Genomic DNA, 14,036 nt, shown 5'->3' on the forward strand with positions numbered 1-14,036 from the left:
AGAACAGAGAAATAATTACAGGGCAGGCCTACTGATATTAGAAGTATGAGTGAAATGCTCCTTTTCCCCTGGGCTGGGCTGTGTGGCTGGTTTTAACCGTGCAGTTCCCAGGGCGAAACAGAGCCCAGAGACGCTGTAGTGGGCATCCCCTAATGACACCACAGTCCCCTGGGAGGCAGGCCCTGGGCCAAGGGGAGATCCTCAGCCTCTCTCCTGGGATGAGCTCCTCCAGAGTCAGTGGCCAAGGAGGGTTGTGCCAGGCTGCGGTCAGGGTCAGCGGCAGGCAGCAGGGTCCATTTGGGCTTGTCATTCTGGCCGTCGACGCTCCTCTGGAGATCTCGCTGTGGGAGGGCTGGGAGCTGTCAGAAGATGGGACCTGGACTTTTACCCGCCTGCCACTCACTCCTCTCTTGCCTTGTCCAGAGGCTGCCCTGGATATGGCAAAGCCTCCATCCCTGAACCTGTGAAAAGGTGGGTGGTGAGAATTAAGTGACACCGCATCTTTATGGTATCACGAATAACATGAATAGCCTTCTGTGTGCAGCAGGTGCCTTAAAGTAAGTGCTAGAAATATGTAGCTAAGAAGGGAAGACAGCCTCTGGGCTGCTGTGCCACCGTGCCCCAGAGTCTCCCAGGGGGTCTCATCTTACCCTCCCGGGGCATCGTGAACCAGGTGTGGGTCAGTCTGACTTCGCCAAGTGGTGCCCAAGAGAGGAGCTGTGCCCCTGAGGTGAGTCACAACCCCGGTGGGGTGACCCTAGGAGAGGAGGGGCTGCCTCCCCCACAGGCACCACCATGACTGCAAGGCAAGAACAGGCCCGGGACAAGCCCCTACCAAGGCCCTCGTTGGTCTCCAGGTGCTGTCCTGAAGCTCAGGGGAAGGCCAGTGGAAAAGGCCACTGCTCCAACTGGGGAGCTCTTTCCCTTGCCCCTCACACCTCCAGGAAGCCCCAGGACAAAGGCTCAGGCTCCCCACAGTGAATTCAAGCTTTATTGTCACACACAGATGCCCACCTGCCCCTTCCTGGCCTGCTCTGTGCCTGTGAGAAGCCAGGCCCAGAGGGGAAAGGCAGGTGGGACCAGGGCTGGGAGGCCCCCAACCAGGCCCCCCGGGAGGAGGGCTGCAGGGGAGAGAGGCACCAAGACACCAAAGCCCACCCCCATCCCTGAGTGATGCCCAGCCCCAGAGGCTCGAGGCTATTTTGTGCTGTGGGGGAGGGGGCTGCCCCAGGTGCTCCCCCAGTCCTACCCCACAGGCCTTCCAGCCACACACGGAGCCCTGCCCACTACAAGTGTGCAAGGAGCAGGAAGGAGAGCTGCACACACAGCGGAGCACCCCACCCGGCTGCGGGCAGGGGCAGCCTCAGCAGTCCAGGCCAATGGACAGAAGCAGGTCCTCGAGCGCCCGCAGCCGCTGCTGCGCCTCCTCGATGGCGCTGTAGGTCTGCACAGTGCTGGCCACGTGGAAGCGGATGTCGTCTACCAGAGGGATGGAGTCCGTCTCCTGCCGGGCTGCCACGGCTGCCGCCTCCTCCTTCACGGCCTCGGTGAAGTCCTCGCGCTCCACCAGCTGCGGGGCAGGCGGGGTCAGCGCCCACTCTGCTCCCCACATACACACCAGGCCCCAGCCCCGCCCGGTACCTGGTGGCCCCACCTTCTCGATGACCTTGGCCATGTACTCAGTGCACTGGTCTTCAAGCCGCGCCAGGCGGAAGAGCTTGGCCACGCGCCACACGCCCACCACGCTGTCCTCGTCCAGCAGCTGGGCCAGGCTGCGGCCACAGAGCCGCTTCAGGCCCGGCAGCAGGTACATGTCGGCCACACACAGCACGTCGTAGGCCACCTCAGGGGGCAGCTGCAGGGAGAGAAGGGGTGAGGGCACCCACAGGTCACCTGGGCCCCCCAGGTGCCTGGCAGCCGAGGCTGGCACCTGCTCAAGGGAGGGCAGGGTCCTAGAGAAGGCGCAGAGCTCACCTGCCATGCCAGCCAGGGCCCCAACTGGTCTCCTACAGGAAGACCCGCGAGGGGCAGTGAGGACTGGAAGGGCTTCCCAGGCCCTCAGCAGAGGACAGAGCTTGTTATGGGCTGCATTGTCCCCCGGAAAAGACAGGCTGAGATTCCAACCCCCGGGACCTCAGAATGCAACCTTATTTGGACAGAGAATCATCCTGAATGGAATGGGTGGAGTTAGAATAAGGTCATGCATGGTGGGCCTTTATTCCACTCTGATTGGGGTCCTTATAAGACGGCGAGAGGAGGTAGAATGAGGAAGAAGGTTGTGTGATGACGGAGGCAGAGCTGGAGTGCTACGGCACCAAGCCAAGGGAGGCCACGGGAGGCCAGGTCCCTCCAGGAGCTCGAAGACGCAAAGAAGGGCTCTCCCCTTCAGGTTTCAGAGGGAGCCAACACCTTGATCTTAGACTCCTGGCCTCCAGGATCGTAATAGGGCAAATTCCTGTTGTTTTAAACGACCCAGTTTGCGGTACTATGTCATATGGAAGCCCTGGGAAACAGGAGCCCCAGCTCTGAAATCACACAGACCCGAGTTCTGACACTTTCAGGCTGTGGGGATTTAGAGCTGTACCAACACTTGTGTCCTGAGTGGAGAAAAACTAATTTCCCAGCCTCAGCCCAGGCTCTGGAGGGCACTGGGTGCAGGCCAGATAACTGCAGAACTGTTGCCGCCGCTTGAGGCTGACACACACCGCTTACCCCCTGCAGCAGGTGCTGCTTGACTCCTTAATCTGCACGGGGCCCAGTGGGGCAAGAACTGTTTGTCACCCTCACTTTCTAGAAGGGGAAACCGAAGCACCGCATGGGTAACTTGCCAAGAACTGCACAGCTCGTGTGGAGCTAACCCGAGTCGAGCCAAGTTTGCCCCAAGTCCTGGCTCTAAGCCATGGCACCACCTTGTCTCTCCAGGTGCCCCTGAGGGTGGCAAAGCTCCTTCAGGGGGTGTCTGCATACATAAAGGTGGGCCCTGGGGGGGCAGGACTGCCCTGCAGGAGAAATGGACAGGGTGAAAGGAGGCAGGAGGGATGGGGAGCCAGGAAGAGGCTGGCACAGGGAGGAGCTCAGGCCATCAGGAACAGGGCCAGGCTGGAGGAGGTGAGTGAAAGGTTTTCCACCAACATGCACTCTCCCCTTCTCTCTTCAGGGACAGAGAGGGAGCTGAGCCACAGCTGCCCAGCCAGAGACCATGTCTCCTTTCTTGTTGGTAAGTTAGGCCACTGACTGAGCTCTCTCCAGTAGAACATTAAAGCGGGCTGTGCAACTTCCGTATTGCTTATGAAAAAGGAAACTGCTTGCCCTGTTTCCCTCTTCCTCCTCCTCCCAGAATGTGAGCCTGTCTGTGACCCAGTCCGGGGGTGGGCAAGGAGGCCACCACCCTAGGGCATTGTCTTCCACCTGACATTGTAAAGAAAGTTTTATTGGAACACAGCTGCACTCCCTCATTTCTGTCTACGGCTGTTTCAGCACTACAGGGGCAGAGTTGAGTGGTTGTGGCAGAGACCATGTGGCCCACAAAGCCGAAGATATTTACCATCTGGCTCTAGACAGAAAAAGTTTGCTGACCCTGCCCTGGGGCATGGCAGGGCAACAAGATGGGGGCACAGCCAGGCTCCCTAGCAAACCACTGCCTGGGGCACTCATCTCAGAAATGAAGGAGAGGCAAATTTCTCTCTTCCTTAAGCCACTATATTTTCAGAGCTCTTTGTTACAGCAGCATGGCCTTCTCACACACCCACCCCAGCTGAGCAAGCCCTCAGCACTCTCAGTGGCTGCCCCTCCGTGGCCCTGGGCCAGAGGGAAAAAGAAATGGAAAGAAGGATGAGAGGTGACACGAGAACACAAACCCAGGGATCTGCCCAGCCCAGAGGCAGGAGTCCTGTGGGATGGGGGCTTTTCAGGGTTACTGTCCCTGCTCACCACTCCAGCTGGGGAGCTTGGGGACCCCAGAGGCCTGACATTACTCCCAGGCAGGGTGGGGAATGCTCCCCAAGTGTCAAGTGCTCAGGACATGGGTTTTCTCACTTGCTCCTGATCTGGACCTGCCAAGGCCTCCTTTGCCTCAAGGAAAAACCCAAATGGGTCCTACAACCTCCCTCTCCAGCCTCATGGAGCTAGTCAGGAGTTTCCACAGGCCCCCACATGGCATTCCCTTGAGCCCACATTACAGGGGCTGGGTGTCCTGCGTGTCCCATCCAGACTGCTATCCTCCCTGTCCCCCAACCCAGCACAGACAGCCCCCTCCAAGCGCCCCACCTCTGTGTGGTCACTGTACACGTAGTAGAGCACGTGGGTGAAGATGTCAGGGGAGATGCCGTGCAGGGTGATGGCCGGGAGGCCCCCCGAGGCCTCTAGCTCCTCGTTCTCCCGGAAGTGGTCATCCAGCAGGGCCCGGAAGTAGTCACTGCGGCCACAGAAGAAGGCCTGAGGGAGGCCAGGCTCAGGGGGTGCAAGGGCCAAGCCCTGTCCCTGGAGGAGCCAATGCAGGGCTCAGGGCAGGGGGTGGGGGTGGGGGGTGGGCACCTTGTGGCAGAGGAAGCTGCAGTTAGCCACGCGGAAGCAGATGTCAGGGCAGCTGTTGAAGCCGTCAGGGCATGGGAACGGCAGCTCCCCAAGATCGCCCTGGGGAGAGGGAGAGCCTCCATCAGAGTGGGCAGGAGTGAGGACAGTGGCCAGCCCCAGGCCAAGAGCCCTATTTTCAGATTAAGTACAAAATAAATAAGCAACAAGAAAAATAAACAACTGGTTTCATTTAAAGGAAGTGATAAGAATTGAGTCTAAGTGTGTGGGGCACTTCCCATGCCCGGCCCCTTCCCGAGGGACAGCCCAGCCTGACCGCACTCACACGGAGCTCAGGCGGCAGGGCGCAGTCGGCCAGCAACGCCAGGTCCTCCCGGAGGCGGGGGTCGGCCGGGGGCGGCTCGATGGTCAGCACCTTCACACACGTGCCAGGCTTGGAGGCCACTGCAGGGAGGGACGTGCAGCTGCGGGGGCCAGGATGGCACTGCAAGTTCCCACCCACGCCCCGGGCCCCCAACCTTGCACCCACCGAACTCGGAAACCTTCTCACACTTGGCCTCGAGGTCGCTGAGCAGGCTCCACAGCTGGCACTGCTTGGCCAGGCGCTCGCAGTCGCTGACATGTTCCACACCGACGTCCAGGCGGCCTGGGTGCAGGGCAGGTGGTCAGGGCCTGGGGGGTGGGGGGGTGGCCCTCTGCTGTCAGACACAGGAGGCAGAGTTGGGACCCCTGGGACTCCTTGCTGCTTTAGTTTCCCTGTCAAGAAAAGCCTCTGGCCCCAGGAGCAAACGGGAGGAGACTTGGTTTGTGGGTGGGACAAGCTCTTTCTGAGTAAACTGGGTGCCTGGGATACCAGCCCGTAGTCTCACAACCCAACCCAAGAAGCTTCTGGAACCACCCCACGTTAAGATGGATATTGAGGCTTCTGGGCCTGGATGGCTCCACCCTCAGAGGCCACTCCCAGGTCTGCTTCTGGCTAAAAGTGCAGCCCCTTCCCTAGTCCCCAGCCCGGGCCCAAAGGGTCACCTGTGTACAGGTACTGCAGCAAGGCGCCGAAGGCGACGGGGTTGATCTGTGGGCAGACAGACAGCCGGAAGGAAGGTTAGAAGGAAGCCACCCAACATGAGCTCAGCCCGGGACTCCTCCTGTCACCCTGGAGGACGCACCAGTGGGTGCCTGAGGACCACGACACTTTTGCCCTTCCATTTGGTGTCCAGCATGTTGGCAAAGTAGGGGCTGCGTGCACCCAAGACACAGCGGTGCGCCCTAAAGGGCTTCCCGTGCACGACGAATACCACATCACTATGGCTGCCCTGCTCCAGGAGCCTGGGGAGAAAGGAGAGCGTGCTCAGCAGGGCTGCTCCCGCGGTCTGTCCATTCAGGAGAGGGCCCTCAACCTGGTGCAGGCACTGTACCCCATAGGAAACCCAGTGGGAACAGACCTGCCCTGGCCCCTCCAGGCCCCACGCCCTCTCACCGCTGCAGGAAGTCGTCGTAGTAATCCCGCCTTCTGCAGGAGGCCGTGACCTGCTTGTAGTCACGGAGCGCCCGACGAATGGGGTCGCTCAGCGCCCCATAGAGGCAGCGCTCACCGTCAAAGGTGTTGGCCTCACAGCGGGCTCCTGAGGGGCGGCAGGGCTCACAGTCAAGCAGTGCCCTGGGCCTGAGCACAATGAGTCTGGGAAAAGTCTAGAGGGGGTTGAGGGGTGGCTGCTCTCGGACTGGGGTGAGCCAGAGACCATGTGCCCGAGGGCCTGGGGAAATCCTAGTGTCCCTGCTCCTTCTCCCCACCTCCACTCACATGGGGCCTGTAGCTCTGGAGACCCCATCCCAAATTACCCTGGGCCCACTGTGACCCCAGCATCCTCCCTACCAGGGCCCAGAAACACAAACGCATCCTACACTCCTGTATGCACACATTAATTCACACACATTACAAAGTCGAGAACAAGTTCTGTGGCTGGCTCTGGGCTAGGCACTGGGACACAGCTATGAACAAAAGAGGCAGGTCCCCAAACCCACAGAATTTACATTCTAGTGGGGAAGAAAGATGATGAACAGGTTAACAACATCAGGTAATAAACCAGATGTTATTAAGGAAAATACAGCAAAGCAGAAGGTGAGAGTGGTGACAGCTCTACAGAGGGAGATCACAGAAGGCCACTCTGTGGTGAGGACAGTAAGCAAAGACCTGAATGGATGGGGTCAGCCATGCAGAGATCTGGGGAGTGGGTGGTCAAGCAGAAAGAACAGCAAGTGCAAAGACTCAGAGGCTGGAGCAAGCCTGGAGCGCTGGTGCAACAGAATGGCCAGTGTGGCTGGGATGAGTGAGCACATGGGAGAGGTAGGAGACGAGGCCAGAGAGGCGGGGACAGATCAGGTAGGACCTCATAGGCCTGGGAAGGCATTCTAGGTTTATTCCAAATGTCATGGGAAGTCAGTGGAGAATTTTAAGCATAGCAGATTCGTTGTGTGAAGATCAACCTGGTTGCAATATGGAGAACAGACTCTAGGTGGGGCAAGAGGGGAAGCCGGGAGACCAATGAGGAGGTTGGCACTGCCAGGAGAGAGATGCTGCTAGCTTGGCCTAGGTGGTGGCAGTGGAGATGGGGAAGTAGACAGAGGAGAGAACAGGTTAAAAGCGGAGCTGAAGGTAGAGCTGTACTTGGTGAATGGATGTGTGTGGGTGGGGGGGGGGTGAAGGGAGCTCCTGGGTATCTGCCAATGTGTACATATGCCTTTGATTGCATGCATGCATACATGCGCACGCACTCACACGCACACGCACACACACACACACACTGTCCCTGAGCCCCTCCTCTCACCATTGGCCAGAAGGTAGAGTACCAGCTCCTCATGCCCACACAGGCAGGCATAGTATCTGAGAGAGGGAAGGAGAGGTAGGGAGGCAGTGGTCAGCACTAAAGGGTCACCCCCTAGCCCACTCTGATCATCCCACCCACCCAGCACTCACAGAGGAGTGCTGTCCCCCCAGCCTTCCCTGACCACCCCCCGCTGGCACTCACAAAGGTGTGCTGTCCCACTTGTCCCGCACATTCACCTCCACATCTCGTTGCTCCAGCAAGTACCTGGGCAGGGAGGACGTCAAAGTCCAGGTCAAGACCGGGTCATAGTCTGGGAAAGGAGACCCAAGGAATGGGGAAAGAGGGGAAACATCCCTTTTGGCTGGGGGAAGCCTCCCCTGGGTGAGGGCAGACGAAGCAGGCAGACCAGAGCAAGAAAGGCATGCCAGACAGAGGGACAAGTACAGACCAGGGTATGAAGGTAGGGAAGCAAAAAGCAGACACAGAGAGCATCAATAGTAGGTGACAGGAATGAGAGGCTGGAGGGGCAGAGGCCAGGCCCCACAGCTGAAGAGGCTGAGACCTGGAGAGGAGTTGGGGAGAGAGAGAAGAGAAGTCATAGGTCTCTATTTTGGAGAGAACTCAGAGAGGAGGTTGCTGCAGGCCTCGAGGTGGTGTAGACCAGGGTGGAAGAAGAATGTGGAGAGAAGTAGACAGATTTTTAGAAGGTAAAACTCATGAGCCCTGACAGTGGGAGGTGAGAGAGAAGTCAGCATGGATGCTGAGAGAGCCATCGCTGAGATGTGGACCCAAGAGAAACAGGTCTACGGGAGGGTGAGAATTTCAATCTGGACATGAATGTCAGCACCAGGTGGGGGTGGCCCAGAGGAGCTGTCCAGGATGTACAAGTTAGACCTAGGAGGGCTCTAAGTTGCATTTAGCTTTGGGGGGTGGGAGTGGGGTCATCAACTCTTGTGTGGCATCTGATGCTGGGAATGGGCCCAGGGAGTCCAGGGGAGGGAGAGAGCACAGGAAGCCTGGGACTAGCCCAGGGGAATTTGAAAGCGGTGGTCAGGGCCAGAGAAGGAGAAAAGAAGGCAAAAAGGAGGCCGACGAGGATGGCCAAGGAAGAGAGGTACCCCAGATCCAGATCCCAATGGGCACCTGCCCCCTCATCTGGCCCAATGAGATGGCAATCTCTGCGCCAGACTTGCTTTAGCGGCACTTAGGAGTGTCTGAAGCCTTGAGAACCGCAGGCCGATTCTACGTCCCCAGCTCCAGGTCAAGCGCGCGTCAGAAAAAAGGCCCAGCTCTGCAGCCCCAGGACGCCGATATCCGGGCCCTGCTCGCCCCGAGAAGCCCCTCCCTCCTCTTCGCCAACTTCTCCTTCGGGTCTTCGCGTAGCAATTCTCTCCTCCGGGAAGCCCTCCCCGACCACCGGGTGTCAATCACCCCCCACGCCACCTCCCCTGCGCGCGCCCATCGGGAAGGCTGCCGCGACCCCTGGGGGTCTGCGCTCCAGGCGCTGTGGACGGGTGGTCCCCTTGGGGGCGCCGGCGCCCGCCTTCCCCAAGGCCGTCCAGCAGCCTCCCCCGGCCAGGCGGCGGGCCAGAGGTGCTCGGAAGGATTCCCACTCGCCCACCCCCAACCCGCGGCCCGGACTACGGGGCTTCTTACCGCACTCGACCCACATCCCCCTTTCTGCAGCTGGCGAAGAGATCGCTGGTGTCCATGATGCGAAAAGCTCTGACCTGAAGCTGAACGACCTCAGGCAGCGACGGCGGCGCGTCCCGGCCGGATGTAAACACACGCGGGCCTGCCCGACTCCGCCCCCACCGGGCCCGCCCCGTCCCGAGTGTCGCTCCGCAGCGGCGCCTGGCGCCAGGAGGACCGATCCCCCGTCGGCCCGGACCCTCTCGGCGTCCGAATCACCAAGCCCCGCGGCCTGACAGCGAACCGCGACCCCAGCTCCCCGCAAATTCGGCCCAGACCCGACTCAAAAACGAGCACTTCCTTTGCCGAGGCGCCGCCCCCACCCCCACCTCTTTAGAGCAAGGGCTTCCCCGTCCCTTTGCTCCGCAAGAGGGAGTTCGCGCCACATCTACCTCCTCTGGCAGACCCCTGCCCCCACCACAGACACCCCAACCCAGGAAGAACGAGTCCGGCAGGCGGGACAGACTGGGCTCAGCTTCACCTCCCAGACGGGTTTAATGGGAGTCCCGGTGCGCAGGAGGCGCCCGCCGCCCGTGCTCTGAGCCAAGCAGGCGGGGAACAGACGAGGCGGCTGCACCAGGCCTTGGCCGCAGAGTCGGGGTTCGGTGGGGCCGGGAAAGCTGGGTCCCGTCCCAGGGCAGGCTGCGCTGAGCGGGGGCCGGGAAGATGCCACCGGCCTCGGCCTCGCCTCAACGGGGACCTAAGGGCGATGCCTGAGACCCGGGCTCAAATGCTCAGGGCCTCGGGGTGGGAGTGGGGAGGGGGAGCTGTGCGAACTGCTTTGTAAAGTTGGTGGGAAGCTGACAAGTCCCTGCATCGACGGCCAGTCTGCGGCGTGGCGACCCGGGGCAACCCGAGAGGGCAGGGGAGGCGCGGGACGACAGCGGGGTTCGCCCTTCTCGCGCCCCGCGCACAGCTACGCGCGGCCGCGCAGGAACGGCCACAGGGGCCACAGCGAACGAGGACCCGCCGGCCGACTGAGGTTTGAGCCCTCGCGACCCGCTCTGCCGTGTCCAGACCGGGGGCACGTCACAGGTGCGTGTCCTCCTCGAACACGTCCGAGTCCTCGGGGTCCCGCTTGCCCCCCATGAGCGCGCTCCAGCCTCCTGGGCCATTGACGGCCCCGCCGCCGTTCAGGCTGGGCTGCTTCTCCTGCATCTCCGACTGGCTGTCGCTGGCCACGTCCAGCGTGGGGTTGTCGTGGCAGCCGTTCTCCACGAAGCGCAGCTCCTCGCCGTGCGACTGTGGACGGGTGGGAGGGGGCCAATGGGCGAGCGCGCGGGCGGCCAACGCCCCCATGCCCCTGCCCCTTTCCCTGCCCCCACACTGTCTCGGTTCCCCTCTTCCCTAGCCTTCTAACCCCGAAGGAATCACTTATTTTTCCTTTCCTACCCTGTAAATACCTAGACGATGAAGGCCAGGGATCCCGTCTCTTCTGTTCCCACAGTTTATTCCTTTCTCAATTCTAATCGCCCTTTGCCTTCCTGACATCGTGTGATCCCTCCCAACAGCCCCATTTTATACAGGAGAAGGAGACTCAAAAACCTGTGAGCTGACTGGGGCTCCTCCAAAGGTGGGCAAAGTTGTGCTGTATCAGCAGAGCCGACTCCACTCCCTCCCTCCCAGGCTCTGGAGCCCCTTTCCCAGGGCCTGGCCCTGCTCCCACCAAAGCACCTATCTCTGGTGGGGCATCCAGATGAGTGTAGACCCTGCAGGCCTCCCCTACCCCGAGTTGGCACTGGTGCCACCAGGAAATGCTGTTCCTGCTGCCCTGTGCCCACAGCTCTGGGTGACCCAGCACCCCATTCTCCCCCTGCAGCACCTCCAGTTCCTACCCTGGGGCTAGTGCCCACAGAGAGGTGCAGCTCCTGGGTGCCAAGCCCTATACAAGCAGCTCAGCCTCCACTGTGGCCATGGGTCTCGTGAGCCAAGGACCATTATTTCCACCCCGTCTGATGGAGGAGGAAGCACACCTCAGAGACCCCATGAGTTTACTGGGCACTCTGCTCCACGGGCACCCACTCGGCCCGGGCCCTGCTGCCACCTGCCCCCATGCTCACCACATGTTTGAGCTTGGGCAGCCGGCGCTGCCAGCAGTTGTACAGCAGACCGAGCACGATGATGACGACACAGATGGCACCAATGACCACCAGCACCACGAAGAGCGTCCCGTAGTCGCTGCGCACCTGGCTGGGCCGTGCCTGGCAGCTGCTGGTGGTGGAGTAGTTCTGGATGCCGATCTGTGGGGGTGTGGGGGTGTGGGAGCTTCTGCTGTGGTCCTGGGTGCCATGGGCTTCCTTTGGCAGTCTGGACCTGTGCCCAGCAGAGCTCTCTCTGCCCTGGCCCATCCTGTTAGCCTGAGGGCAGCTTGGAGCCTCCCTACTCCCATACGCCTATTTCCAGCCACCCTCCCAGTCCTACCACAGCTTCTGCGCCAACCCTAACCCCCTTCTGAGGCTGGCTTCCATGGGGCCCAGAGCCCCACTCCAACCAGTGGTGAAAAAAATAGACAAAGGAGAAAAAGGGCAGTGTGGTCCCTCTCCACGTACCCAGCACCCACATACCCATGGCATCAGGCCCCTGGAACACAGCTGGGGAAGGAGTGCTCAGCATCATTTGGGCCCTCGGGGGCCTCTCTGCCTCATATTCCAGGGGAGGGTGCATCAGGGGCCACCCCAGCCTCCCGGCAACCTCCTTTTCCCACTGGAGCTGCCCAGCACCCCTCCCCACCTGCCTGGTCTGGATGGAGCTGCCCTCATGGGGCCTGCCTCCTGTGGCCGGGGGGCTGCTGTGCCCCCCTGGGCCAGGCAGAGCTTCTCTCTCACAGATCAGAACCTCAGGCAGAGGGCAGCAAGGAGGGTGAGGCTTGATGAGGCTGGCAGAGGTGCGGGGTGAGGACTGCCTCTCCTGGCTCCCATGCAGAGACCTCAGGCTGCCTGGGGTCCTTTCCACGGCTGGCTGTTCAGCTCTTCCAGGGCTCTGTGACTCACCCTGTACAGTGCCAGTACTTTATTTTCTTAAGTCATCAAGGGACATTTTCTCTTGCTAGATTCGCCCACTGATGTAGTTGCTAAATTCCCCCACTAATACCTCCAAGGACCCAGCAGGACTTTTGACCAGTTAGAAGGAAGCGCCCTCATCTCACTTCCCAGCATGAATACTGAGCTGCCTCTGTGAAAGACAGGGCAAAGCCAGCCCAAGTTTCCCCAGCGCCCGCAGTGTTCCTAAACCCAGAACTGCAGAACTGGAAAGGCCCTCAGTGGCCATCCGGTCAGTACAACATGGAGGGTCAAATTCTGGCTCTACCACTTACTAACTGTGCCCTCTTGGGCAGGTCACCTAAGCCCTGTGGCTCCAACTCTCATCTTAAATGGGGTTTCCACCAGTATCGGTGGGGCAGTTTACTGGATCCTCTCAACCTCGCTGGATGCGAATGAGGACTAAGTGAGAGTGCAGTCTGGCACACTGGTACACACTCAGTGTTTCCAAAAGGAAAACAAGAACCTCTCACCCTTGCATGTAATAGATAAGGAAGCAGGGGCCCAAGATTACACGTAGCCAGTCTTTGCCTTCAAATACAGCAGAGCCCTCAGGCCTGAAGAGGACTGATAGCAGGGTATGAGCTTTCAGTTGGTGAAAGTAGCCCTGTAGAGATGGTGGCTGTCCTCAGCATTGTACAGTCAGAAGGGGACTGAGGTGCTTCAAGGCATGTGGTATGAGGAGCAGGGGAACTGCACTTCCCCGCAGGCCACTGTCTCTGTCCCGCCCTGCATGGAGGCAGCAGCCCAGGAGCAGAGGCCAGGCTCTCTCCTTGGCCCAGGGGTCTCAGGACTGGCCAGGCCGCTGCAGATCACCCCTGGGTCAGGACACCTCAAGATAGCAGGGCCGGTTCCCAGCCCCTGGGCCCGCCACTTCCAGCCCCATGGGGCCTCTGGGTGGATGAATACTAGTGATCTCCAGTCAGAGTGGTTGGCTGGTGGTTTATGAGGCACTTCCATGCCTCCTGCTCTCTCTGAAGCCCTGCAGCTGTGTTTCTCACACTCTTCCACCACTACAGGTTTTCTGCACAATCCCCTTGGTGAAACATGGTGTTTCACCAGAAAATTCCCTTTTAACCATCAAAATCGCCCTCAAATCACCTCCTCTTTGAGTCCTACCCTGTCCACCCTCCTCTCACCACTGCTGGGCCCCTCTCCAGTCCCTGACTGTACCAAGTGTGTGCTCTGTCACTAATGTCCACAGGCTCAATCTTCCCACTGGAGCTGTGTCTTTGTTCCCTAAACCTGGAGCATGCCGAGAGCAAGAGTCTGTCCTTCGCTCCTGTGAACCACAGGGAGAGGCCAGCCCTGCTTCCACTGCTGTAAGGAATGGGGAGGGGGAGTGTCAGCAGTAACTGGCCCTGAGCTCTTACCTCCACCAGACTCCTGCGGATGTCACCCAGCATGGAAAGCACATCTTGAGTGGGCACCACCCCTGGGGAGGGGAGGGGAGAAGACACCATTATCAACACAGCCTCGGCCACTGAGGCTCTCCCTCACAGGCTCTCGGACAGCTTCTGGCCTGAGCTTCCTTAGCCTCACTTCCCAGCTCCTAGTTCCACACAGATCCACATGCTCCAGCTACTCCCACTCTCTCCCATACTTTCCATTGAGCTGGTTTACCAGTAAACATTTAGTGAATGCCTATGGTGCAGTAGGACAGGTATCATACTAGATGATCACTGCTACAACCCCCCGGGGCTTCCTTTTGAACACACCCCTACCCTCCCACCCATGCACAGTGTACAATGCCCAGATCATCTCAGGACTGTTGAAACCACACGTACCCACTCTTACTCCTATTCCCAATAGCTGATTCACACCCTCATCTTCTCTAGAACCCAACTTGTCAGAACTCCTTGAATTCTGGACTAGGGCATCCAATCAGTAGCTTATCCTGCTATTCTAGAGTTCCAAGTTCAAAAGCCCTTTTTGTCTTGCATTTTCCCAT

At 59.7% G+C, this 14,036-nt stretch overlaps 2 protein-coding genes across 11 annotated transcripts in view; both read right to left on the minus strand.

The window, feature by feature from the left end:
- Window positions 1-973: 973 nt before the first annotated feature.
- Window positions 974-9,201, minus strand: ABTB1 (ankyrin repeat and BTB domain containing 1). Of its 10 annotated transcripts, none has more exons than XM_037803290.1 (12): window positions 9,012-9,165; window positions 7,557-7,619; window positions 7,356-7,411; window positions 6,008-6,152; window positions 5,697-5,856; window positions 5,557-5,602; window positions 5,081-5,176; window positions 4,856-4,974; window positions 4,534-4,632; window positions 4,267-4,434; window positions 1,655-1,855; window positions 974-1,570 (listed from the first exon to the last, which is right to left on the minus strand). In XM_037803290.1, the coding sequence occupies exons 1-12, from the start codon at window positions 9,065-9,067 to the stop codon at window positions 1,364-1,366; spliced, it is 1,416 nt and encodes a 471-aa protein (XP_037659218.1). In that variant the 5' UTR covers window positions 9,068-9,165; the 3' UTR covers window positions 974-1,363. The 10 variants fall into 10 exon arrangements, with proteins under 10 accessions (XP_037659218.1, XP_037659200.1, XP_037659234.1 ...); XM_037803272.1 differs by having other exon boundaries at window positions 5,060-5,176; window positions 9,012-9,164; XM_037803306.1 differs by having other exon boundaries at window positions 5,060-5,176; window positions 7,592-7,619; window positions 9,012-9,157.
- A 288-nt stretch (window positions 9,202-9,489) lies between these two features.
- The window catches only part of PODXL2 (podocalyxin like 2), a 61,837-nt gene continuing 57,290 nt past the window's right edge, over window positions 9,490-14,036 (minus strand). The window contains exons 6-8 of the mRNA XM_037803326.1: window positions 13,459-13,520; window positions 11,108-11,287; window positions 9,490-10,289 (exon numbers count right to left, since the gene is read on the minus strand). Coding sequence (XP_037659254.1) covers window positions 10,077-10,289; window positions 11,108-11,287; window positions 13,459-13,520 — 455 coding nt within the window. The 3' untranslated portion in view covers window positions 9,490-10,076. The remainder of the gene's footprint in view (window positions 10,290-11,107; window positions 11,288-13,458; window positions 13,521-14,036) is intronic.

The sequence above is a fragment of the Choloepus didactylus genome, chromosome 1 (genome assembly GCF_015220235.1).
Source record: "Choloepus didactylus isolate mChoDid1 chromosome 1, mChoDid1.pri, whole genome shotgun sequence".
In the NCBI taxonomy this organism is placed as follows: Eukaryota; Metazoa; Chordata; class Mammalia; order Pilosa; family Megalonychidae; genus Choloepus; species Choloepus didactylus.